This window comes from Neofelis nebulosa, chromosome 8 (assembly GCF_028018385.1).
Source record: "Neofelis nebulosa isolate mNeoNeb1 chromosome 8, mNeoNeb1.pri, whole genome shotgun sequence".
Lineage (NCBI taxonomy): Eukaryota > Metazoa > Chordata > Mammalia > Carnivora > Felidae > Neofelis > Neofelis nebulosa.
In genome coordinates this window covers 47,090,011-47,116,508 of record NC_080789.1, presented here as the reverse complement: position 1 = coordinate 47,116,508, position 26,498 = coordinate 47,090,011, and the positions used below count along the sequence as shown (strand labels likewise).

The 26,498-nt window shown below is 40.3% G+C and overlaps 1 protein-coding gene across 4 annotated transcripts in view; it reads right to left on the bottom strand.

Annotated features, from left to right (window-relative positions):
- Nucleotides 1-26,498, bottom strand: part of PTPRB (protein tyrosine phosphatase receptor type B) — a 118,391-nt gene that overhangs the window by 70,745 nt on the left and 21,148 nt on the right. For 3 of the 4 annotated variants that reach the window (XM_058742044.1, XM_058742043.1, XM_058742045.1), the window contains exons 4-7: nucleotides 17,258-17,531; nucleotides 4,316-4,591; nucleotides 3,222-3,479; nucleotides 797-1,060 (exon numbers count right to left, since the gene is read on the bottom strand). In XM_058742044.1, coding sequence (XP_058598027.1) covers nucleotides 797-1,060; nucleotides 3,222-3,479; nucleotides 4,316-4,591; nucleotides 17,258-17,531 — 1,072 coding nt within the window. Of the gene's footprint in view, nucleotides 1-796; nucleotides 1,061-3,221; nucleotides 3,480-4,315; nucleotides 4,592-17,257; nucleotides 17,532-17,937; nucleotides 18,555-26,498 lie in introns of those variants that run through there. The other variant, XM_058742046.1, reaches the window with a different exon arrangement.

The window sequence follows — 26,498 nt, the reverse complement described above, 5'->3', positions numbered from 1 at the left end:
TGATGAAATAACGGTGTAAAGTGTTTAGTTAGTGACTGATACATGGAAATATCAATGCAATTACTATTATTAAAATGTACTCTTTTATTTTTGTGTGTGTGTATTCTATATTTGTCTGATCAGAATGAAACTTCCTTAAAAGCAAGGGTTGGCAAAGTAAATATTTCAGGATTTGCAGGCCGCGTATGGTCTCTGTCTCATATTTGTCTTTCTTTTTCCTTTAAAAAAAACTTTTAAATATGTAAAAACCACTCTTAGCTTGGGGCTAAGCCAAGACCTACCTATACAAGTATAGGTCACAGGCCATATTTGGCCAAAGGGTGTAGTTTGCTGAACCCTGATATTTTAACAACTTCCCAAACTCACCACACAGAAATTTACACATAGGAGGCACTGGATAAATGTTTGGTTGCATAAGTTAATAAAATAATTTATGGAAAACATGATTAAGTGCTAACTGGCCCTCACTATAAGAGTTGATCAGAAACGTCTTATTCATTAGTATCAATGCTAATGCATCTATGCTACTTAAGTGCTGTGACATGAAATAGCACAAGGCACAGCCAGTTAGGCACATCATTCAGGAACCATTCCAAACACATTTGCTTAAATAACTCAGAGGAATGCAGTTAACCCTCTGCTTTCCTCCATATATGGGGCCCTGGCCCGTAGGCACCCTTAGTCACGTAGACCATATTTCCCAAATCGTGAACTTATTTTGCCCTGATGAATGGATCTAAGATGGATCAGACAATGATTTGGACAACCAAGGAATATTCTGGAGCCCTACACTCACCTGTTCTGCCCACTGCCATCTTCTGAGCAGACAATTCACCGGAGACACAGCTGATAGTAACTTGGTAAAGTGTTCCAGGGGTTAAGTCTTTGAATTGAGTTTCAGTAACCCAGGGTCCTAGTGTTCTGGATTCTTTGATAGCCCCTTTGTGAAACAGGGTAATGTTGTAGGAATCCACATTTCCAGAAGGTCTTTGCCACTTGACTTTTAGAGAGGTCATAGTGCCATCATTTGTCACCTTCAGATTTGAGACTTCCATGGGGGCTAAATAAGAAGAAAGGAAAAGACACTTTAACTCAGGATATTGGACCAGTCTTATGGCCAAATTTTGACCTGTACTTTAATCCCTGCAAGCCGCACTCCCTGCTCAGAAGAAAACAACAATTTCACTAGCAAAAATAATACTGCAAAATCAAAGAAAGGCTGTCTGGCTGTTGGAAAGAGCACAAAGATTGGAGTCAGGAGCCTGGAATCTGGCTCAGACATGGCCATTAGTCAGCTGGGCAACCCTGGACAGCTCTGTGTATCTCACTGAGCCTAGGGATCTTCACTGGCAAATGACGTCTTGGAATGCTCAAAGAAGTCTGTCATCTGCCTAATTTCTTCCCATATTTATGTATTTAATAATAGCAAGGACATAATAAATAGATCGGTCAACTCATCGGCCATCACAAAATTTTGTGTGCTAAAAATATGCTATCTTTCATATAAAATCATGATAAAGTTAAAGCTCAAGAGGTGTGTCATTATTTCATCAAAGGAAAATGATTACAAAAGAGAAACACTTTGGTGAATACTTTTTCTACCTCTTGGCTATGTCGTAATTTTGGGCTTCACTAATAACAAAACAAAAATGTTTCATTTTAAAAATGGGCACATCACACTGATTTTGCATAAGCCAGTGATAAGTATAATTTGCTCTTGATATACATTAATAACTCTTAAGATATATGGTACTTTTAAAAAAATATTTTATTTAAAAAATTTTTTTAACATTTATTTATTTTGAGAGAAAGAGATGGAGAGCAAGCAGGGGAGGGGCAGAGAGAGGGAGACAGAGAATCCCAAGCAGACCATGCATGGTTGGCACAGAGCCCGATGCGCGGTTTGAACTCATGAACCACGAGATCATGACCTGAGCCAAAATTAAGAGTCAGATAATTAACCGACTGAGCCACCTGGGCACACCTAAAGATTTTATTTTTAAGCAATCTCGTACCCATTGTGGGGCTTACCCTCACAACCCTGAGATCAAGAGATACATGCTCCACCAACTGAGCCAGCCAAGGCTGGCCCAGGATATATGATACACATCTGTTGGGAATGTTTATACATCTTTTGAGGTGTGATATGAAGGGTATGTAAATGTACAGATGCCCCCAGATACCTTTCTCACCAATCTCTTGTAGTTCCAAGAACTCTCCCTATTAGAATAATTTCTAGGTCACTACATACTTAAAAGTTTCTCTTAGAAGTAGATAGTTTCTCAAGAGAGGGAATAGCTTACCAAAAGAAGGAATTTATTAGACCCACCAGAAGCATTAGAATCCATTAGAATGTAAGCTCCAAATGGCAAAGACTTTGGCCTTGTTAGACACTATTATATCCACAATGCCTAGCATATAGTTTACACTCGATAGATACTGAACAAATGAATGAATAGAACGAATGTGTAGATGAAATATTCATTAAAACTTAGCACAGATTGGGGCACCTCGATGGCTCAGTTGGTTGAGCGTCTGACTTCGGCTCAGGTCATGGTCTCACAGTTTGTGAGTTTGAGTCCCATGTCGGGCTCTGTGTTGACAGCTCAGAGCCTGGAGCCTGCTTTGGATTCTGTGTCTCCCTCTCTCTCTGCCCCTCCCTGCTCTCACTCTGTCTCTATTTCTCTCAAAAATAAATAAAACATTTAAAAAATTTAAAAAACAAAACCACTTAGCACAGATTAGTTTATCCGGCTATGTTAGGCTGTGAGTATAGCTCCTGTAGCCTTGGGTCTCAGGGCATGTTTTATTGGACACTGGGTTTAAGAAACGGATGTTTCACAGGAGCAGGTCTTTGTATAGCACTGAGAAAGGTAATCTTGGCTCATTGTGAGTGATGTCACAGGGCAGAGGATGCTTATTTAAGAGAAGGAAGTAGGAATCCTTACCAAAGAGATCAGAATACTAAAAAGACAAGCTAAGACTATATCAGTGGTTAACTCTGTACTTGAGAATGTTGCCAAGGGCTCATCTAAAATTTAGAATAAAAGGGAATCTCTCTTTCTCTGAGTAGAAAAGTGGGTACATCTTAAGGGCCTTCTGTAACATAAGAATTTCAATTCGTCCCATATTAAATTATTCAAATAATTTAATAATCCTTGGTTATTAAACATTTCCTTGATTTGAGCTTTATTCTTGTTCAGCTGGTTAGTGGAACTTACTCGTCCTGGCCAGTGCCCATCTGTAGTTTTGCAGCCCTGCAGCCTCAGTCACAATGGTCAGGTTATAGAGGTGGCCAGGTGTCAGTCCGTGGAAAGTATGAGAAGTAGCATGTCTGTCCACAACACTGCCATGAACTAGGGTCTCTTTATCCATGAGCGTCAGCTGGTATCTTTCCACATTCCCAGAGCCATGGGACCAGGAAATCAAGAGAGAATTGGTTTTGGCTGAAATACTGATATCTTTCACCGGAGACGGCACTAGGGACATAAAATGCATTGCCAAAGGGTCATTGATAATTTCCTTAGAGAAGACATAGACACATTTAATTCAAAATGACACATTTATGTATGCTTCTCTGTACATCTAATTTGTATAATAAGTAATGAAAACAGCACTCTTGAAATTTCACTGGAGCCTGGATTAATGCTCTTTTCAAAGTCCATGCCTAAAGTCACATCATAGTTTACCCACTTAACAGGTATGAAGGTAATTTTGCCAATGAACTATGATATGGCATAGCAGCAAAGGGAAAAGAAAGGGAAGAACTATGCAAGACCAAAAACAGAAATACAGCAAGAAAGCAGGAGAGAAAACGAGAGGACAGGGCATGGTGAGAAGGATGGTACTTCATGGAAGGAGGTGGAGTGTGTCATTGACATCGGGATGTGTGGGGGCGAGTAAAAACTCGTGCCGGGCGTCGGAATATTTAGGAAATGTCATGACTTGATGTTCTGAAAAGAATATACAAAGGATGAAAACACCTAAAAAATAAGTTTTATTACAAACTGAGAACTTGAGGCAGAAAATGCTGTTGCCTAAGATTTGAGTTAGAAAGGCCATTAGGAAACGCCTACTTAATTTTGGAGAGAATTCCAGTCCCAGAGAAGTTCCAGGACTTGTTCAGAATCAACCAGCAAGCTAGCAGCGCAGCCACATCTCCTTATTTTCAGTCCAGTCTACCCCCTGCACTGCACAGCATTTGTCTGTCTGTCTGTCTACTTATCTACCTATTGTCTTTGGTCTGGGGGGCGTTCTTACTTTCATCTCTTCAGTTTACTGTATTAAATACTCGACTATCTATAAGCGGTCTTACCTGTTGATCCATTGGTGTAAACTGTAAGGGAACGTTTCTCTCCAGAAACAGCTGTGATGGCAATATTGTATTTATTACCAGCAGTGAGGTTAAAAAATGTATGTTCATTCCAGGAAGTACTTTCTTGAATTTGGGTCTCCTGTAGCTTGTGGCTATTGTCAAATAACTCCAACTCATAGTGGGTGACTTTTCCAGAAGAAGGAGTCCACCAAACATGCAGACTGGTTGAAGTAGTCTTCTCTTTATTGACTTCAAACTTAGCAGGAGGTAAAGGATCTGCAAGGCAAAAACCCGCAAAGATGACATGGCTTAAAGACTTGTGCAAATACATGTTAGTTTGCTGTAACACAGATTCATTCTCCTTAAAGACTCTGAGAATCTGCTGCCCATGAAACAAATTGGCATTTTGCTCCACTTTCAAATTTACCATTTCATTTAAAAAAAGAAACCCACTTAGCTACTAGTCAGATACGCTTCTTTTTCTGAATAAGACTTCTTTGTTAAGAAAGTTCTGAGCTTAGAATTCCATGAAAGGTTCTACGTTCTTTGGCTTGCAAGTTTTGCACTTGCCACACACTGACAAACATCCAGGCTATGCCTGGAGAAATACCAAAAATCTTATAGAAAATACAGACATTAGGAAATAATTTTGAAATTTGTACTGAACTTTTTTTGGTTTGTTTGTTCGTTTACAATGTCAGTACGAAGCCCGATGCAGGACTCGAACTCAAAAACCATGAGATGATGACCTGAGCTGAAATCAAGAGTCGGACACTTAACCAACTGAGCCACCCAGGTGCCCCTGAACATTTTATTTTTTAGGTTGTGGATTTGGGGGGTTAAGTATACATAACGTTAGTTGTTTTTTTTTTTTTTTTTTAAAGGTTATATATTTAGATAAAGAGAGAGAGCACATGTGCAAGCAGGGGGAGGGCAGAGAGAGGGAGAGAGAGAATCCCAAGCAGGCTCTGCACTGGCAGCATGGAGCCCGATGTGGGGCTCGACCTCACGAATCATGAGATCATGACCTGAGCCGAAACCAAGAGTCGGAAGCTTAACTGACTGAGCCTCCCAGGTGGCACAACTTTGGATTGTTTTTAAACATCAGAAAACTGCAAAAGATACAGACCTGATTATGAGCCTTACCTAGGCTTGCTCATCGAAATGAATTCTCCCAACAGCTGGGATTCCTTACATGTTCTCAACTTGCATTCTAGGACATTTTGGAGCTGCTAAAGCCTCCAGAGAAGGTGGAGAGGGTTAGTCCTGCACCCAGCTGTTCACTTAGTTTCAACTCTCAAAACCATGGGCGAGTTTGAGGAGTCCCATATCCCATTTCCTGTGTATTGAATCTTCACTGTGGAACTTGAAGTAGGATGAGCCACCTGTCCCTACATCAGGAACTAAGTCAATAGTGTTTGGTGACCTGCCATTCTATGATGCAGTGGGACCATCTGAGAAATAAGGCTCTCCCTACTCCGAATGCAGGGAATAGCAACATTGAGAGACATTTACATATGAGCAATTTTCAGAAATCCAACCTGGTTCTTGATCTAGAAAGTCGGATCAAGATATTGGAGGCTAAAACTCAAAGCCAGGTCAGATGTTTTAGTGGCACGGCTATAGAGATCTGAGTTCTTCCCTACACTTGGCAAATTACCTTTTACTCATGAAAACTCTGAAACTTTACTCTGAAACTTCAGATTCTAGAATCTTCTTAGAACAGTATATGTTTTAAGAAGGTGTTTGCTTGTGACTAACATTAATACAAATAGGAACAAGGTGATCTTAATCTATATCAACAAGACATTTATGGCCAGCCAACTCAGAAGACTATCTATGGGTCACCTACAGATACCACACGTAAGCTAAATACAGCCTGTGGTTAATCTAATGTCTTTTCATGTGTGTGTTTTATGCTGTGGTTTATAGGACTGCATCGTACTGCAAAAAAAAAAAAAAAAAAAAAAAAAAAACCACAAGCCACCTAACATTTTATAATACAAGAACTAATAATAATATAAATGTCAGTTGACAAGGAAGCCAAGGCATCAGTAACCCAGAGAGCCCAAAACGCAAGTTATGTGGTTTACACCCAAGCACAGCAGAGGTTCACCCAAAGGGTGTAGGCTCTGTAGTCTGGCAGCCTGGACCTGAATCTGGTTCTCCTGCATTGTAGCTGTGTACTTCAGGCAATTCCTTAACCTCCCCTCGCCTCGCTGTTTCATCCGTGCAATGCTGATAATACTACTATCTTTTTGGCAAGATAGTTACGAAGATTTAAAAATTTTTTTTTAAGTTTATTTATTTATTTTGAGAGAGAGATAGTGTGACTGGGGAAGTGACAGAGAGAGGAAGAGAGAGAATCCCAGGCAGGTTCCATGCTGTCAGCACAGAGCCCAACATGGGGCCCAAACCCACTAAACCAGGAGATCATGACCTGAGCCGAAACCAAGAGTTGGACGCTTAACCGACTGAGCCACCCAGGTGCCCCTGTTTATGAAGATTAAATTGAGGGTTTTCTCTAGAGCACTCAGAACAGTGTCTGGCACATAGTAAGTATTCATTGTTAGCTCCTGTTACTATTTCTATAAACAGGAGATCTTGTCATGGAAGCAGGGAAATGCAGTAGCAGAGAATGTGGGCTTTGGAGTCCGACAGAACTCAGTTCAAATCCTCGGCTCCATCATGTATCAGTCAGAAGATTTTGTACAAGTCGCTTAATCCATCTAAATCTCTGCTTTCCCATCTATCTGGGGATTATAATAATACCTACATTCTCGGATGTTTTGAGGTGTAAAGCAGGTTTTACCTGACACAGAATGGGCACTCAATATAAACTTACACTTGATCATAAAAAAAGTTTCCTCTGAATCACTGATAAAATGGAGGCAGAAGTAGAATACAATTTTTAAAAACTAAACTAACAGCCTTACTTGCCTTCTTCATATAAAAAACTTGATACAATCTTATCAGTTAATTCCCATGACCTAACTTTCTCACCATTAAGATAAAATAAAAAAATTCCCAAGATGATTCTAGTTTATAGGTTCTTGGAGAAAAACTGTAGCTTTTTTTCGCCCCCTGGCAATATTATTTAAATTTCCTATCCTACATAATGGTCTATAATTAAGGACATCTTAACAAAAAGAATGAACATAATTTCCGCTCACAGAAAGTTTTCTGTTGCCTGGCAAGAATAAGGTACTTCACTACCAGGAGATTCTAGTTCCCAAGGAAACTCAAGAACAACCTTGTCATAGTTGAGATGACACATTTTTGCTGAAGAGGCATTTTAAGGACAAGGATGCGAGGGACAGCTGCTTTCCAGCGATAGCTCAAAGGAGATCAATACTGTCATCTGTCTCCAAGCCAGATGAAGGTTAAAGACAATAATGGTGTGATCAGTATCATCTAAACCACATATAATCTGCAAAATATAAGCTATAGAAATGAATTTTAAGGTTGCGTGCCTAGAGGGTGAAGTTCAGAAATGCAGGCTTTATCTAATCTCTCTGAGCCAGAAAACAAAACAGTCAATCCTTTGTACATCCGCTAGAACAAAGGAACAATGAGACTGGGAAGTGCCTGGGCTGCGAGAACCTGCACTGGAAACAAACACTTAAAACCCCATTTATACCGCGATAAAGTCCTGTGCTGGCACTTGTCCACTATTGCCCCAGATGCTGCAGAAGTTAAATAGTTTTCAGACTGCTTTTCAATCTAAGCCCGAGAAAAACTCTGCTGTATTAAAAAGAATTGTTTTTCAATATTTTATTAGAAACAAATTAAGATACTTCCAAAGGGGTGCTAATTTCATATATACATGCAAATGAATGTCACATATATACATATATATGAATGCAAGAGATTTCTAATGCTAGTTGAAAATTTAGTTATATGTATGCAATCTTTTGATCATGTGACAGTTTGTATGTAATTAGAAAACCCTACTTGACTTATGTAATTCATGCTGATGGCTACAGGTATCAGTGCACACATATGTACATTTATAGCCTTTCTGGTTTTTCCATGTATCACTCTCATATATACAGTAACTAGTTAAGTTTTATAAACTACAGGAACGGTCAAAAACCATAAATCAATAATTTCATCTTAATATATCACAATTTATCATTAGCTATAAATTTAAGACATCTTTGTTTGTCCTTCTTAGTTGCAAACAGACCTGGAATATGGACAGCCAAATGTTCTGTGATATTCATCTGTTACATTTGAATGAATCTATCAGTAACAGGAAGCCCAATAATTTCTAAGTGGGCTTGATGTCAACCCAATTTTTCTGTTCTTAGAGGAAAAGATGAAGTTTAGCTAAATTTCTGAACCAAAATGAATTCTTTGTTTCCCTTTTTAAAAAATGGGACTTAGGAAGAAGGTGAAACTCACATATAAAAAATGCAAGTAACAATACCTCCCTAAAAATTATTTTGTATGGCTACTACAACATTATTATCTGTTGATATAGGAATGTCCAGAGTGTTTAGAATTTGAAATGATAATATTTATTTTGGAAATAAATTCAACCTTAAAACAAGAGTGCAGGCAATCCCAGGTTTAGTACCAAAAGCTTTTCTTGAAGTCCCGATAGTATCACAGTGTATCTATGTAAGATCTGGTAATTTACAATGTGCTTTCTCAGTTGGAATAGGAAGTCAGAGATGTTAAGTGACTCATTTATATCATATAGGTAACAAGTAGTACAGCTGAGATTCTAACACCTGGCTGCAAGTTCCTTCTAGCTGTCCTAGGGTGGGCAATGTCTTGAATGCATAGTCGGTAAAATAACAAAGCAATCAAACCAGATGTCTATGGAAAATAATAGGTAAACTTACAGAACTTCCATTTGGTGGCTTGAGTATTGTGGCCGAGATAAAATGAATAATAACACTAACCACACCTAAATCTAATTCTGTGGCTATAAAAGTTATACTGATTTTTTTGAAAAATAATTTTTCTTGATTGTTCCTTTTGTTTCCCTAACCTTACTGTTTTTACCTGGGATCTCATTACTTGTGTCTGAACTGCTCCCAGAGTTTTCTGGGTGCCTTCTTTATTTCCTGTCTTTCCTCTACTGTTGCCAAATAATCTCTCTGTCTATCTTCCCCATCACCACCCTCATCCATCTTATAGCACCAAGATCGTTTCAGGAGATGACGTTTAAGTTTCTCCATAGGGACTCAGGGTCTCTGCCAATAGGATATCATTCCCCACCTCTCCGCCTTATCTTTTACCACCCACTAACTCTAGGCCAAGAGATCTATCTTTTTAGTAGTTACAGGGTCCATTTCTGTATCTTCACAGAATTGGGACACTACTTTAGTTAAAAGCAGGGTGGCCAGGAGACTGTAGAACTCTACATAAAATGGAATGAACACCATCTATTCTTATTAAATAATTGGGAATTTTCTCATGGAAGTCAAGGGTGGCACCAAAAGCCACAGAGCATCCCTTGGTGCGGGTGTTTGAAAATGAGCAGGAAAACAAAATGAAAAAGCAATTGCTCAGAATCTGTGGCTCATTACATACAATTATAGAGAGGTAATTCTCTTCTACCTTGTGGTTGTTGCTGTATGACTACTGTCAGCTTCCCGGCTTATTTTAAGAGGATATACTGTATTGCGACAGCACATCACAGTGACACATGCATTTGACTTTGTCAACTTTACACACTAGACATGAAGTTCAAGTAGTAACAACTTTCCAAGTTTTAATAGCCCTGAAAGGGAAATCAAAGCAGTGTTCGCAGTGATTTACGTCATCATCAATGGCAGTGCTGGATGCCGGACTGTGAGGGACATCGTATTTGGCCCTAGGTACGTTAGGTGGTAGATGCTCTTCTGAGAGTCTACAGTCTCTCAGGCACTCAAGACGTATGTGGAAAAGGTAAGCAAAAGGTAAATAATTAGGGAGGGTGACTTTGATGTCAGACTAGACTTGGGTCCAAATCCCATCACGGTCACTTACAACTGTGACTTTAAACAAAAAGTTGTTTAAACTCATTGATGCTCAGTTTCCCCATCTGTGAGAGAGAAAAACACCTCCTTTACAGAGTTGTAGGTGTTAAGAGGTAATGGAGGTAAATGTTAAGTGCAGCCCCGGCATGTGGCAAGCTCTCAGTAAATGGTAGTCGGTATTAATGTTGCTGCTTTTCTTGCTGTTAAGAGTGACACAGGCCAGGGGTGCGTGGGTGGCTCAGTCAGTTGGGTGTCTGACTCTTGATTTCGGCCCAGGTAATGATCTCATGGATCACGAGTTTGAGCCCTGCATTGGGCTCTAAGCTGGCAGTGCAGGGCCTGCTTGTGATTCTCTCTCTCCCTCTCTGCCCCTCTCCTCCTTGCACATGCTTTCTCTCTCTCTCTCTCAAAATAAATAAATAAATCAACTTTAAAGAACAATTAAAAGTATTAGTAATAATAATAATAATAATAATAATAATAATAAAGAGTAACACAGGACAGCAACAACACTAAATGTGGAAATGGAGACTGATATCTAAGGGCTAAGGTCTCAGAGGTTGGCTTTATGAAGGAAATGAATATGAGCAAGTTGGGAAGGTCATAAGTAGGACTTAGAAATCAGAGAGAGGAAAGGGTGTTACAGAGTGAGAGAACAGGTTAAACTAAGGCACTCCTAGTGAGCACCAGAGAACCATGCCCCTGCTGACATGTGAGGGTGCCCTGACAAGCGATGGAGAGTTAACACTGCCATCCGATTGCTATCCTTCAGCAGCCCCACTCCAACCCTTTGATATTAACAAATGAGGCTTTCTCAATATTATCTAAAGTGCTATATAAATGCTGCATCAAAAGAAGTCCCTTGGCCTTTCCTTCCAATCAGATCGCTGTCCAGACGCCTCTCCTAGGTAGAAATTCATGAGCTATCACTTCATGCGTGCCTCCAAACCTTGGACATGTAGCTAGTAAGGAATTATTTTTAATGCTAGGTACCTAAATGATATTGTGGTTATGTTAAAAGGAATCCTTTCAGAAATGCATACTAAAAGATGTATAAAGGGAATCAAATGATGACTTGGGTTGCATCAAAATGATATGGGGTGGGGGAGTGGGTGGAGCTATAGATGAAATAAGATTGGCTATCAGTTGATAACTATTGAAGGTAGGTGATGAGTACATGGTAGCTAATTATATTATTCCATTTACTTTTTTACATGTTTGAGTTTTCCCATAAAAAAGGAAGAAAGCAAAACCAAAAACAAAAATTCCTGGAAATCTATATGTAAACCTACCCTGTTACCTTTAATTGCATGTTATATGTTTAGGGACATATATTCATCTTCATTTCTGTACGTTCATATACATTGAACGGGCTTGATTTCTTTTACAAAGTCAGAAAGGTGTCAATATTAGCCATTAACCTTCAGGGGTATTCCAGCAAACTGATGTCTGGAAATGGAAGGTGAAAAAATGTTTCTTTGTTCTTCTCTTATTCTGTCTGACAAATGAGATTTTATGTCTTTCTAGCTAACCTGTAGAATGCCATGCCCACCAATAGACTAATGGAGGGGACAAAGTCAGACTAATGGAGGAAGCTTCCTAAACACTCAAAGGAAGATTAAGTTCAGAGAACTAGGTTGGTTCATTCCATGTTCATAGCTCAGCTTGACCTTAGAATTCCTGAAATAAATAGACGGCCCATGGCTGATTGCTAAATATTGAAATCCATCACCAAAAGTTCCACACAATTAAAAAATCAATAGCTGTTTATAATTTCTTCACACTAAAATGCTTTTAATCACGATTCCATCTTTGTGTAGGCTAAATATACACAGATTTAAGGTATTTTGTAATGTGTTTTTTCTTCCTTAAAAGTTGACTTGAAAAGTAGTAACAATATTATATGGTAATTTGAAAGAACTAATACCAACTTAAAAATTATATCCTTTCTGCAGAGTAGTGGAAAGAATTGGAATGGAGTCAGCAAATGAGTGTTCAAGTTCTGGGTCTATTATATACTAGCTGTGTGACTTTTAATTCTCATGAATATCCGTCTCACCCCCAACCTTAAAGTAATAATAGTAAACTTACTATGCACTTAGTATGTGACAAAACTATTCTAGAATTTATGTACGAACCAAATAAAACCTCAAAATGACCCTATGAAGTAGGTGTTATTTTTATTATCATCCCCATTTTATAAGTTAGGAAAAAGTCCTGGAGAGGTTAGTAACTTACTCTAGGCAACTTGACTAGTAAGTGATGGAGGAGGCTGCCTTTAAACTGAGCTCTCAAGCATTATGCAACCTACGCCTTCACAATACTCCCTAAAAATAAAATTAAACAATATATGGTTAGTATAATATATAATTTATACTCTTTTAAAACATTTTTAAACATGTTTGTTTTTGAGAAAGAGAGACAGAGCACGGGCAGGGGAGGGGCAGCGAGAGGCACACATACACAGAATGTGAAGCAGGCTCCAGGCTCTGAGCGGTCAGCACAGAGCCTGACACGGGGCTTGAACTCATGAACTGTGAGATCATGACCTGAGCCAAAGTTGGACACTTACCCAACTGAACCACCCAACTGCTTCTAATCTAAATATTTTATACTCTTATCTACTAAATAAAGTTAGTAAGAGTCTTTTGTGTACTATAAAAGCACAAGACAAATATTAGAGTATTATTTTCTTGCTGGGAAAGATAATAAATATTCTTAGGTATTATAGATTTAGCCATGCATAGGGAGGAATGGTACCAGAATCTTAATGCCAGTGAATAAAAGAAAAACTATGTCAATAGCTCTTGAACTTCATTGTACATTGATTCACTGTGATATTTGTTCAAAATCAGACACCCTAGCCTCCACTCCTTCTAAATTTGTTACATGTGGGGTATAAGCCAATAATATATGCTTTTATAAGAGGTTCTGCAAAAGATTTTGATGCAAGTATCTTACAGACATTATTGAGAAGTATTGGCTGATGTTTAAAGCTCTGTAAGTGTATGGACTGAATTGTGTCCCTCCAAAATTCAGGTGTTGAAGCCCTAACCCCCCAGTACTTCAGAATGTGACTGTATGTGAATTTAAGGCCTTCAGCAAGGTAATGAAGTTAAAACGAGGTTGTTAGGGTGGGCCCTAATCTAATATAACTGGTGTCCTTAGAGAACACGGACACGGAACAAACATGAGAAGACACGACAAAAAGGTGGGCATCTGCAAGCCAGTTAGAGATTCCTCAGAAAAAAAAGCTGCTGACACCTTGGGCTAGGACTCCTGGCCTCCAGAATTGTAAGAAAATACATTTCTGTTATTTAAGTCATTTGGTCTGGTATTTTGTCATAGGGTCCCTGGTAAAAGTAAAACATTATGAAGTGAAAATAAGTAGCTGGTATGGTGATTTGGTAATTAAAGTTCCTGAAGTGTACTAAAGACAAATGAATTAGCCATATTAAAAGAGCTCATTGTTTTTCACTCTTCGTTCTAGGCTGATTATTTAGTAGCTGAACCTGACTAACAAGAAGGCGTGTGCTAGTAAGATATTCTTCCTATAAGTAAAGTTCTCTACTACTGGACTACTTCCCTAAGGCTCTATAACTATCTATAACCCAACAGATCATATTTTTAGTATATATACATTCTCCTACTGAAATATTCATCTCTTTCATTCATATCTATCTATCTATCTATCTATCTATCTATCTATCTATCTATCCAGCAAACTGATGTCTGGAAATGGAAGGTGAAAAAATGTTTCTTTCAGCTATCCATTTGTTCATCCATCTATCCATCCATTTAATCAATATTTATTGAATACAATGTGCTGGTTGCCATTTTAGATACTGAAAAACCACTTCTTATTTCTGGGAAGATAAAAGCCCCCAAAAAGTTCTAAAAGAAAACTCTACAGTTTCATTTAAATAAACTCAAGTGCCCTTAGTATGCATTTAAGTACAGAAATAAAGAACTGGTCCAGGGGGATTCTAGTGGATTGGTATCTAAAAGGAGAGAAACTACAGCTTAGCTCTAGAGAGTTCTAGGCAGACCGGTTTCGCTTTGCCAAATCTTCCAGTGTTTTAAGGGAACCCATAAAGCTGGCATTTTTGTAAATTTGCCATTTATAGTGCTGGTGAAATAATCTGGATTTTTCAAAAACATTACGTGAGCCAAATGAAACAAATTTATTACTTAGACACCTAGACACCCCTAAGGGCTACCAGTTTGTAGCTCTCTGCTTAGACTCTGAGGACACAGTGTTACAAAAGTGTTGGAATTTTTCCATATCTGTTGTCTTCATTATTTGATTTCCAGTGAGTTCACAACTAAATAAGTTGGCTTTCAACTTATTATGGCTGTTGCATCAACCATTTAATGACTAAAGAAACCTGAGAACTGCCTAATGTCTTCTCTATGATTATGAAAGTGTGGGATCCACGAGGCAGGCAAGGTCTTCATCTGGGAAAGAAGTGATGAAGCTCTGTTCCTACCTTCATCATGACCTTCTCCAACCCCTGCACAAGGCTGCAAGGGCTGGGACCACGTTTTGTTCAGCATCCTTATAAGTGCACCAGTCACTACTTGGCATGATTCCCTGCAGGATCCATGCTTGATAAATCTTAGCTGAATCCACGGATGTTCTTCAATTCTGACTTAAAATCTGGAGTGAAAACTGATTGTTGCTGAAATAGTTCCCATTTAGTTAAAACTTTTTTTATCTTTACGGTCATGTCTACATGACAATAAATTAGCTATTTTAGACAACTTCTCAGGAAAAACAATCAGACAAATCACACTTGGAATGATACAGAGATCATCTAAGCAACTGTTGTATCTCTAGTCAAATCATGTCTTGTTCTCATTCTGTTTTATTCTAGACTGAGAAGACAGGCAAAATGGAATAAGGAAAGACCAATACATTTTGAGTAGCTTTTTTTTGATTGAAGTTGTATCTCAGACTTCACATTATGCTACTAGTTGGTCCTGCTTTACTAACAGTAAAATAGGATTTGTAGAGTTCATCTCTATAGCCTGGCAATTTAGAGAACTACTATACTTTCTCTCAAATAAATGAAAGATTCACATGTGTCCTTAAAATATAGAAAGCACCAATGACAAAAAACAAATAACAGGCAACCAAAAAAATCCTTCCTGAAAGATTTTAAAAATATCTTAAGTAAAAAATGTTTATGTAAGTTAAGTTATTTTTAAAGGGTAGAGAATCCTAAGCCTTCTACCATTGTACAAATAAGTATGGGGGGAAAATATCATTATATAAACATCACCTGCAAATTTCATTCTTCACATTTATCAGGGAGCTCATAAAATTTGTGGTGAAAAGTATATTTGTGATACTGTAAAAAGTAACTCCTTAAGAAAAATGATGAAAGCCTGAATGCCAATGGAGTCTTTTTTTTAACTCAACATAGTCAATAAAATGCAAATATGTCTTACATTTCACAAATGTCTCTGGACTTGGAACACCTACATGCATAATTAAACTTGGAGCGCATTCTAACTCGTAACACCCACAGTGAGTCCTTTTCCTATTTTTAAAAATCGTTCTGCCCCATTCAACAGACATCTTAGCAAATGCAGTATACACATCTGGAAGTTCTATGCCATAAATGTCACAGTGTTAGCAATCTGAGTGTTCACAAAACCATCCTCACAAACTGAGACACCAACAACTTTATGACTAAAACCCCAGCCCCTTAACGTCTGTAAAATGTTCTCATTATGTGGTTGATTTCAGTCTTTCTTTGATTCCATATAAAAACATAACCAATTTTTCCATTTAAGTTCCTGCAAATCTCAGAAATTATCTAGATGTTTCATCTGAAGCAAGCCAAGTGATGTAACTGGGCATTCTTAATTTTTCTTTGAAAAAATAAGAGAGTTGATATCTGACTGACTTATTACACGAATCCAGCTACATTTCCTGACCCAGCTGTAGCTGCTCTGAGAGCTGAAAGCTCTCACACATTTTTAAAGAACTGTAGCTCAGGAAGTAACCTTTGTTCAGGTTGACCATGAACTAGGAGTAAGACAACACATTTCTACAATTTGACTTCCAGAAATTTTCTGTGAAATTGACCTTCCCGGATAGAAGTTTAAAGTTTCACTAGTGCAACAAGTAAAGATATTGTTAAAAGGAGGACTGATGATGTCATCAAACAGCCAAGTTGTTAGAGAATTTAGAGCACAGTTACCGGGTAGCTGAGAGGAGTAAGGAGGTAAGTGCCAAGTGATTGGCACTTGGTAAGAACTTGGACCTGAATGACCAAGGCTGACACTCTTATTTTACAGACAAGAAAACTGAGGCTGGAGAGATACACTCTTACCATTTACTCCTTGCGAGGGTTGCCAAAAGCGTAAGGAAAAGAAATGATTTGAAGCCCAGAGTAACTGAAGGACTTTCTCTGATATTATGCTGTTTTAGTTATTCAAGTTATACAAATTAATTTTCATGCCCTCGTTTGATGGGATTTTACCAATTCTCCCCTATGAATGGCTCTATTCTATTCCTGAAGATTTTATGTCCTGGTTCCAAAAATAAAACTAAGTTGAGGGAAGGCATATCCCTAATCATTGCACTTCCATTATTTATTCAAAAAAACATTAAGTTAAAATTATTCCAGGGCTTGACAATTTAATGTGATGGGAGCTCAAACCACATCATTTTAACAAATTTAACAAATTCCCCCCACAGCCCACAGCTCCTGTCTGCTGTGCTCCCCTTCAAAGGGCTAGTCCGCTGTCTTCGGCACTAAGGAAATCTCTCAAAGTCAACCAAGCTGCTTCTGGCCAGATCTGAAGAAACTAGAAATCTCGGTCAATATTGATCTTCACAGGTATTTTTACCTTTAATTTTTGTATGCCTGGAACTCAAATGAAACACCATCCTGAAAAGGCAGGGCTCAGCCCAGAGTGGCCTGGCTGCCCATCTGCACCTGTCGCCCCTTACCTGTTTGCAAGACTACAGTTCTCTCTTCTCTATCCAGAGACACAATCCTGAAGTTATAGATGGTTCCCGCTTGTAAATCCTTGGGGTAACATCCATAGGTGATGTTGTCTATCCGCGTGGGGTGGCACAATGCGACCCCTGACATGTCACTGCTATAGATGAGGCTGAAGTTACAGGGTGACCCCAAAGTTCTCCACTGGAGAGACACGGACCGGGTGGAGACCTTGGACTCTGTCAGGGTGACGTTACATCTCACTGGCTCCCCCAGTCCAGCCTGCAAAGGAACCAGAGGCAGGTGAAGCCCACAGTCTAGACTGCCCAGGAACTTGTCCACTGCAAGGTCCCCAAGCCGCCTCCTCAGCCCTCAGCCCCAGCCTCGGCCCATCCCTTTGCCCTCCAGCCAGAGAAAAGGCCCGCGGAGAAGGTGGGTGGCAACTTTCTCCCTAGCTGCTCTTTCCCGGGAACAGCTGGAGAAAGAAGGTGGCTTTTGCGCCTTTGAAGTAGTGTGAGCTGTCAGTCCGGCTGGGGGCTCAGAAGAGGATCTTTCTTCCCAAAGGAGAGGAAGAAATCCTGCCGTCTCCCTCTGCAAAACACAACCCAGGCGACCCGACAGCGGAGTGGGACTTTGGTCGTCGGCGGGGAGGGGCGCGTCCGCCCGCGACCCCTCTCGGGCCACTCACCTGCAGCAGGCTCAGCGCGGTCCACAAGGCCAGCCCGGCTCCATGGCTCAGCATCGCGCTCGGCGGTGACCACCCGGACTCGGCAGAGGGGCTGGGGGCGCGGGGCAGCCCCGACGGCCGGCGCGAGGGGCCACCTGTTGCGAGCGCTCAGCGCGCCCCGCGGGCGCAGAGCGCTTCCCTCCCGGCTGGCGACGCGCAGGGGCCGCCGCTGCTGCCGCTGCTGCTGCTGCCGCCCCGGGCGGGCTGCGGACGCGAGAGGCGGCGGGGGCAGGCGGCGCGCCGCCCTTCCCACGCTGCCATGCTGACCCGCGCTGCCTCGCCCCGGGCCCCGGCCGCGGACTTCCGCAATCAAAAGGCAATTTCCTCGTCTCCCGGCAAAGGAACAATGCGCCGGCGAGGGAGGGAGCCCCGAGGAGCCAACGCCCGAGGCTGCCACGAGGGCCCCCCCCGCGACGCGGGCCACGCTGTCGCCCACCGCAGCCCACTGCCCCGCGCCGCCGCCTCCGCGGCCCGGGGGTCCCGTCGGGCCCCACCGAGCTCTGCCTCCTCCTCCTCCTCTCCCGGACTTTCACTTCTTTCCCACCCAGTGGCCCTCCTCCCTGCCGTCGCAGCCAGGATCCGTACTTGCTCCCTCTCACTTTCCAGCTCCCCCCTCCGCCCCCTACCTCCCTCCACGCCCAGCGCCTCCGCCCTCCCTATCTTCCTTCCTATCTTCCTCATCTGCTTTCTCTAGGGCCTCTTTTCCCAGGATTAAACTTGACCACAGCAGATTTCCCTAGGTCGCCTACAGTCCTTCCTGAAGCCTTTTATTAGAGTGCTCTTGCCTTTCTCACCTCAAAACACTCACTTGTCCCAGTGCACACCCCCCTGACACACCAGCGACAGAACAAGACCCCCACCCCCCCTCAGGATCTTGTCCATTGTCCACTTGACCTTTTTGTTTTTTTCTCTGCCATTCACTTTCCCCTTTCTCCTGTCTAGAGGTCGGCGTCCTCCCTAAATCTGATGCAAATGGTGCTGACCAGGAACAAATATAATCACTCCCAGTTGTTCATCCCACAAAGCAAACTGCAAAGCAGTTTCATCACTGACCATCCAGTAGTTAAAACCGTTTCATCCATAATTGTCCAAGCAATAGAAGAAAGCAATAAAACTCTCCTTTGTGGAAAATACCATGCAAGGCTCAGCTCCTACACATATAACGAAAATTGGAATTTACTCCGTTTTCAGCACTAACTTTATGCTTTTTAGCAACTGCCTGGGTACCTGAATGATCATGTATCTGAAAATGGCTTTTAAAAGAGTTCCTAATAACCAAAGAGCAAAAATGTTTAATTGCACACAGATGATAAAAGCAAAATATTGCAACAACTTTTATAATGCTCGGTTGCTTTTCTTGGGTGTCATCCCTGACAACTGCCAAAAAAGATAAGATTTTACGTTTTAATTTTCAAAACAGAATACTCTGGAGCTAAAGCAATAGGAAGAAAGTCACATTCCCTTCTTTTTCAGACAGGCAGATTATACATAAAGCTATATTATTGACTTCTATATCAACTGTATCTACTCTGAGGATAAGCAGAAAAGGGAACGTTGTTCCAATTTTTTTAGAAAATATGTTCTTAAGAAATCTTTTAATGAAAACATGAAATTCCTACCCCTTCAGAGATTCTACGGGCTTTAAATCTGCAAGACCTCAGATTTCCTTTTCAAGTTCGCAGACACTCAAAGGTCAAACCTAAACATGTGCGCATTTCAGGGAAGATGGAAGGAAACTTTCCTATTTCTCTGCCCACGTGACTTGCCTTCCAAGAAAGCTTTTTTGGCCCTCTGTATTTTGCCCCCAAGTTCAATGGCTTTTCACAGCCTGGCATGCCTTTCTGCACCGTCAGAGATGGTCCCCTCCACTCTCCATTAGATACTGCCAGCCCACAGGCTGCCCTCAGCCCTTACGTGAGTCTTTTTGCGGCTTCATTGCTTTTTTTCAACATTACCTTTTTCTTTTCTTGCTGTATTCAGAAAACAATGTGGTTTCCTTGTCTGTAAAACTGGAATTGTATCACTCTAAATACTTCCCAGAGCTGTTATGAAGAATGAATAAGGTCACAGATGTTAAAGCATCTTTGGAAACTTGAATGTGCCATCTAGGTGTTGGTTTGCCTGGTAATAGCATCCTGGTCACATTTTTTTTTTTTTTTTGCTCTCTTTTAAATTCATCCATCATGTAAGTTGCACTTTTCTAACTTCTGCCTATCTTTCACTTTGCCCTTTTCATTGAGGTTTATACTATTTTCTCATAAATTGCCACTCAGAGTTGAAGTCTTCTCACCCAAATATACTAAATACCCTTCTGTCCTTTGTGGAAATCTACTATAAATCCTGTCTCCTCCAAGTTTGGCTAACAATTTTTTTTTTCTTTTAAATACTACATGCCACAACCTACTGTACCGTATAAGTTAATCTAAAATTATATTTCATTTTCAATATACTTTCTAACATTCTACCTATAATCCTTAGGTGTAGGCAAATGCACCAAAAAAAAAAAAAAGGCAAATTTAAAGCACTAATCAAACAAGGCAATCACAAAATATCCTCACAAAACAGTTTAGATGCTTACAAATTCTGTTATTAGAAGTGATTCGTTAAGAATGCCCTCGGAAATAGGAATTCGGAACAGAAGAAATGGTTTCTTTAAATAGGATTCTTTTTTTTTTTTTCATGTTTATGTATTTATTTTGAGAAGAGAGAGCATGTGAGCACAAGCAGGGGAGGGTCAGAGAGAGGGAGAGAGAGAGAATCCCAAACAGCCTCCGCACTGTCAGCACAGAACCCGATGTGGAGCTAAAATTTACGAATCGTGAGGTCATGACCTGCTGAAATTGAGAGGTGGACGCCTAACCACCTGAGCCATCCAGGTGCCCCAGTAAGATTCTTTTATTTTTGATCTACCAAAGAGAGGCACGTGTATTTAGAGTCATGTGTGATCACTTATCTATTTTACTATCAGTGTATATGAAGAACCATTAGCAATGCACTAAGGAAAGGACCAGTAGTCAGGGCATTTCTTTTCCAAAGTTATATGACTCCTGGTTCTTTTTCTTGGAGAATCTTAAGGCTTACAGCAGAGTTCCCCCCCAAAATTAGTGGTTCTTAAATAGCCCATAAGGACTAATATGGTATGAAACAACAAGGAAAACTTTAAACTCAGGCTTTTACTGATTACATTTTTCTTCTTAAAAAACACTTACATTAATAAGAGAAACTAGAGAGAATTGTAATGGATTCAAGGCGGTGTGGGACTGGGGAAAGTTGCCAGATGTCGTTTTTTCTATGAGGAGTTTATTTGAAACTACTGTGCAAAGTATAAATAAATTGACTCATTCTTCTTCTTTGTTCTCATCTTTGTTTGGAGTTCCTCAACTTCTTTTAAGCCTATTTATCCTGCATATGCTTTAGAGGTTACTGCATTCCAGGAATTTGGGACCAGCTACTCCATAACTCTCAGGGGACAACGTCTTCTCTTTGCCACTTGGAAACATTTCCCAGACTACGTGGGAAGGGAGGGGATGCTTCTGATGAGACGCGAGTGGACAGACAGTAGCCTTTTAAACAAATTGTCTTAGCAATCATAATTTACATATTCATAAATTATGAATTCATGGATGAAAGCATGGCTCTTATGAACACAAATGTTGAACGACACAAGTGGACTTCAGGGGCCTAGGGGCCACACCTTGAGAACTGCTACTTCAGATCAGGGTTTGAGCTGGATGTGGGAAAGGTTGGGGGGCTGAGGGGAGGGGGGAGCAGACTGGTAAAGTTACTGGTTAATCCAAACTCCTCACTTATGACCTAAAACTCCGTTCATGACCTGGCATTTCTTCTGCTTGCCTCCTATGCTCCAGCGGCCTTGGTCTGATAATGCATTTACTCACTGACTCGGTAAATATTGACTGAGCACCTACTGTGTACCTGACACAGAGCTGACTTTGTCGGGCTTTATGCCTGCTTTTTCATCTCCTTGGACCACTCCTTCCTAGATTCTCTGCTTGGTTATCTTCCCCTCAACCTTTAGGTCTCAGCTTTAAACACACCCCTACGATAGGGCCAGACCCTTTCTGACCACCCAAGGAACAAGTGTCCTTTTATAATCATTCCTGTCATCAATCCATTTGTTTAATTCAGCACATTGAGGACACTTGTTATAATATAATGCTTGTGACTGCCTGCCTTTCCCAGGCATATGGAGAATTCCCTTTGGGCAGAGTCTTTGTCTGTCTTGTTCTTCTTGCTTGGTTAAAAGTTTCAACAAATATTTATTGAATGAATGGATGAAGGAAGGAAGGAAGGAATCTTTGTAGCTGTTCAGTAAATACTGCCATGTGAATAAGTACTCTAAGCAAGTGCTTCTAAACATGTTCTTGTTGGATGCCTCAAATATCTTGGAAAGAAGGGAGGACAAGAAAAGAGAAAAAAAGGGCAAAGGGATAAAAGATTGATTTTGAACAGAAAGAGGTGGGAGGGAAGATAAAAGGAGGAAAGAAGAGAGGGGAGGAATTCCTATTCTTCAGTATGATGGTTCTCAGGTGCAGCATGGCATCTTCTGAGAACTTGCTAGAAATGTAAAGTGGCCTTATCACAAGCTGAGGGATCAAAATGCCATGGTGGAGCCCAATAATCTTAATTAAATCCTGCAGCAGATACCATTTGTATTAAAGAGAGTTAATAATATCTTATTGTTCTTTCTCTTATAAATTTAAATTCTGAGCTCTTTGGTTACAAGAAGCTATGTAAGTGATTTAGAAAGTCTTGAACTATTTTAGAATGTGTCAAATAAGTAAATTGGTGATATAATATATAACAGTATATTTTATATAATATATGCATCCTTATATATTATATAAAATATATATTCTACTATGTATATTTAGAACAAATTCGGTATTTATAACTTCTCAATAAAAATAAAATGTGGATGCTAAAAGGAAAAAGAACCAACATGCAGCAAACTTAATAAGTATTAGATGATGGGTCAATTCTGCTCTTTTTCCTCCAAGGAAATAATTTTTTTTTATATTTATTTATTTTTGAGAGGGAGAGACAGAGCATGAGTGGGGGAGGGGCAGAGAGAGAGGGAGACACAGAATCTAAAGCAGGCTCCAGGCTCCGAACTGTCAGTACAGAGCCCGAGGTGGGGCTCAAACCCAAGAACCTGGAGATCATGACCTGAGCCAAAGTCCGATGCTTAACAGACTGAGCCACCCAGGCATCCCTCCAAGGAAGTACTTTTGTTATGCAACTCTCATGTGTGTACCCCCAGATATGGTTAAAAAGAAGAAGGCCTAGCAATCAGGCCTAAAAACGATTCTAAGATGGTGAATCCTTTCTAAGTTTTCATTTGAGCTGACTCAGTAGTAAATTATGACAGAAATGAAAACAGTTTTCACTAGCAGGTGTCATACATTTAAAGAGATGCGTTAAAATTTAAGGTAAGGCAATTGTGATAAGCAGTTGCTGCTGCTTTTTTTTTTTTTTTAAAGGACCATGACTATCCTCTTTTGTGTTTAGAGGTACCATTTAGGGAGACTTATATTTCAAGGAATCTTTCTAGCTTCCTGGATCAAAACCTTCCTAGGTCATAGGTGTCCAGGAAAATGGAAATAATAAAGGCATTTGGGGAAGAGAGGTTGCAAGGATTAAATGAGAAGGTGCATGTTGTATGTATAGCATGGTCCTTGAATAAAGGGCTCAACAAATGTTAGATACTATGATTATTAGTAGTAATAATAGTATATTATAAATACCAATACATCATGGATGCCCAGCACCCAGTGATGCTAGAGCATGACAAAGTCCATGGATGAGAATGTCTTTCTGAGAACATCCGAATGATAATACATTATCACGCCTTTCCATCTTGTACCCAAGAGAAGCCCTTCAGTAGATGAGCACAAAAGACATTTAACACTGCTCTGGCTGGCGGTCACACCAACATTTTTTTAAGTCCTGGAAGGGAGGGGTGGGAGTGCACCAGGCTTCACCGTCTCCCTCAGACACATCTCTAAGGTTTCCTGATACTTTTTTCTACAAGTTTCCACCCTCTTCTCCTCCCCTAGGTTTTTGTGTTTTTTTTTTTTAATTTTTTTTCTTAAGTCTGGTGGAAAAGGACTTTGCATAGCTTTTGCCCCAGCTTTGTAACCATACACAGACGGATGACTTAAAATGATGTGACTGTAAACGAATCACCTTTCCAATCTCCAGTGCTTCCTCTCCATCTTCAGTCCTGCTTTTCACTCCCTCCCACCCTCAGAAACCTGTCTGCTCACAAATGCGAGGAGTCAAGGTATGAAGGCCTCCTGGGTCTGTGATCTTAACATTGTTTTTTAGAAATGGGAATATGTGGATAATGTTGAGAAAAATTGATTTTACGTGTAAAAAAAACCCCACTGGATTTTGATTTTTCTTTAAAAAAATTAAAAGATGGAGGCTTGCTGGGCCCCCATTCTGCCTGACTCTTCCCCACAGCTCTCCTTTCTCTGCTGGATGAAGCAGATGCCAGGCACGCTAGAGCCCCCTGGAGGTTGGGGCAAACAGTGATCAAAGTGGAAGATCAAAGGGTCTTACCATGTTTTTCAAAATGTAATGAAAAACCTGTTGGCTAGATTATGAGCCTTGTGAAGGGAAGAGTCATGTATCTCCATTAGCTAAGCCACATCCCCAGGTCGTGGGGACTTAATGCTACTTTATACTGACAGAGGAAACATTTATACCCCTACCACTAAACAAGGGCAGGACTAATTGTAAATCTGAAACCAAATGTCATTCTTCAGCTGCTCCAATGCCACCCTGGAACCTTTAGCATCACAGAATCCAAGAATACCTAGCACCTAAGCCTTAGGGTAAACTAGTGTCCAATCAGCCCCTGTTCCAAATGGACAGACCCTGACCACTTCATGGAACATCTACTGCTTCTCAAATAATCAGGACCAGCAGGGTCAAAACTCTTAGCAAAGGACACTCTTTTTGATATTCTCTCCACAGTTGTGTTGTTCTGGGCTGGACGTACAACAGCCTTGCAGAAGGGGGAGCAAACACAAATGTTCCCGGACACACAGATAAAGGGCAAGCACCTAGTAAAGCTATTGCACATGGGGTGTACTTATTGGTTCAGATCTATTAGGAATCCAAAACAGGGGTGCCTGGGTGGCTCAGTCAGCTGAGCATCCGACTTCAGCTCAGGTCATGATCTGAGCTCAGGCTCGTGAGTTCGAGCCCTGCGTGGGGCTCTCTGCTGACAGCTGAGAGCCTGAAGCCTGCTTTGGATTCTGTGTCTCCCTGTCTCTCTCTGCCCCTCCCCCACTCGCACTCTGTCTCTGTCTCTCTCTCAAAAAATAAACATCAAAAAAAGAAAAAGAAAAAAGAAATCCAAAACAGAAGAGCTTTGAAGAAAAAGAGGTGCCTCCTTTCAGCGGTGTGGAGAGTAAGCGGGTGCAAACAATATGTAACTGGGGAAAGTTACAGAGAATTAAAGGACTTCATCTCTTGCAGAGCTTTTGATATCTTATCTTCAAAATTATCAAGTGACTCATCCACCAGTTCCGACTCTTGGTTTTACTGTTCTTTCTTGCAAATTCATCATCATTTCTCTGTTGTTCACATCATCATTTCTGTGTTTGCTCTTCTCTTCCTCAGCTCCCACCTTCTCTGCCCCGGTCCTTGAACACGACAGACAGGTTTTAGTTCGTCGGAGCCTCTGGTCTATCCCTAACTCAGTAGCAGCCTTGGATTCTGCCCTCTAAACCCTCCCCCTGCCTCTTTTATTTAAGAGACATAGAGAGCGATCAGGGAGGGGCAAAGAGAGAGAGGGAAACAGAGAATCCTAAGCAGGTTCCATGCTGTCAGTGCAGACCCCCAAAGTGGGGCTTGAACTCACCACCTGGAAGATCATGACCTGAACTGAAACCAAGAGTCAGATGATTAACCAACTGAGCCACCCAGGTGCCCCTACCCTCTAAAAGCCCTTAAGCAAAGTACTTTTTATTTATTTTTATTTTATTTTATATATTTTATATATTATATTATTTTATATTATATTATAATATATTTTATTATATATTATATATTTTATATATTTATTTTATTTATTTATTTTTATTTCAAACTTATACATTGTAAGAATTCCACAGAATGCTTCCATATATCTTTACCCAGACCCACGAATTCTGTTTGTTTTTTTATTTTAACATTCTGCCACATTTACTGTATTGTCTTCTTTCTCTCTGTATATACTGTTCTTACCTGAACCATTTCAGAGTTGGTGGTATAATCTCATTATAGTTATCAAATTCAGAAAATTCAAATGTTGTTACAATCCTTTCATCTACACTCCATATTTCATTGTTGTTCATTGCCTGAATAACGTCCTTTTTAGCATTTGGGTTTTGTTGTTGTTGTTTGTTTGTTGCTTTTTTTCTGTAGTAAGGATCCAGCCTATGATCCTGTATTGCATTTTGTTGTCAAGTGTCTTAATCTTCTTTAATCTGAAACAGTTCCTCAGCCTT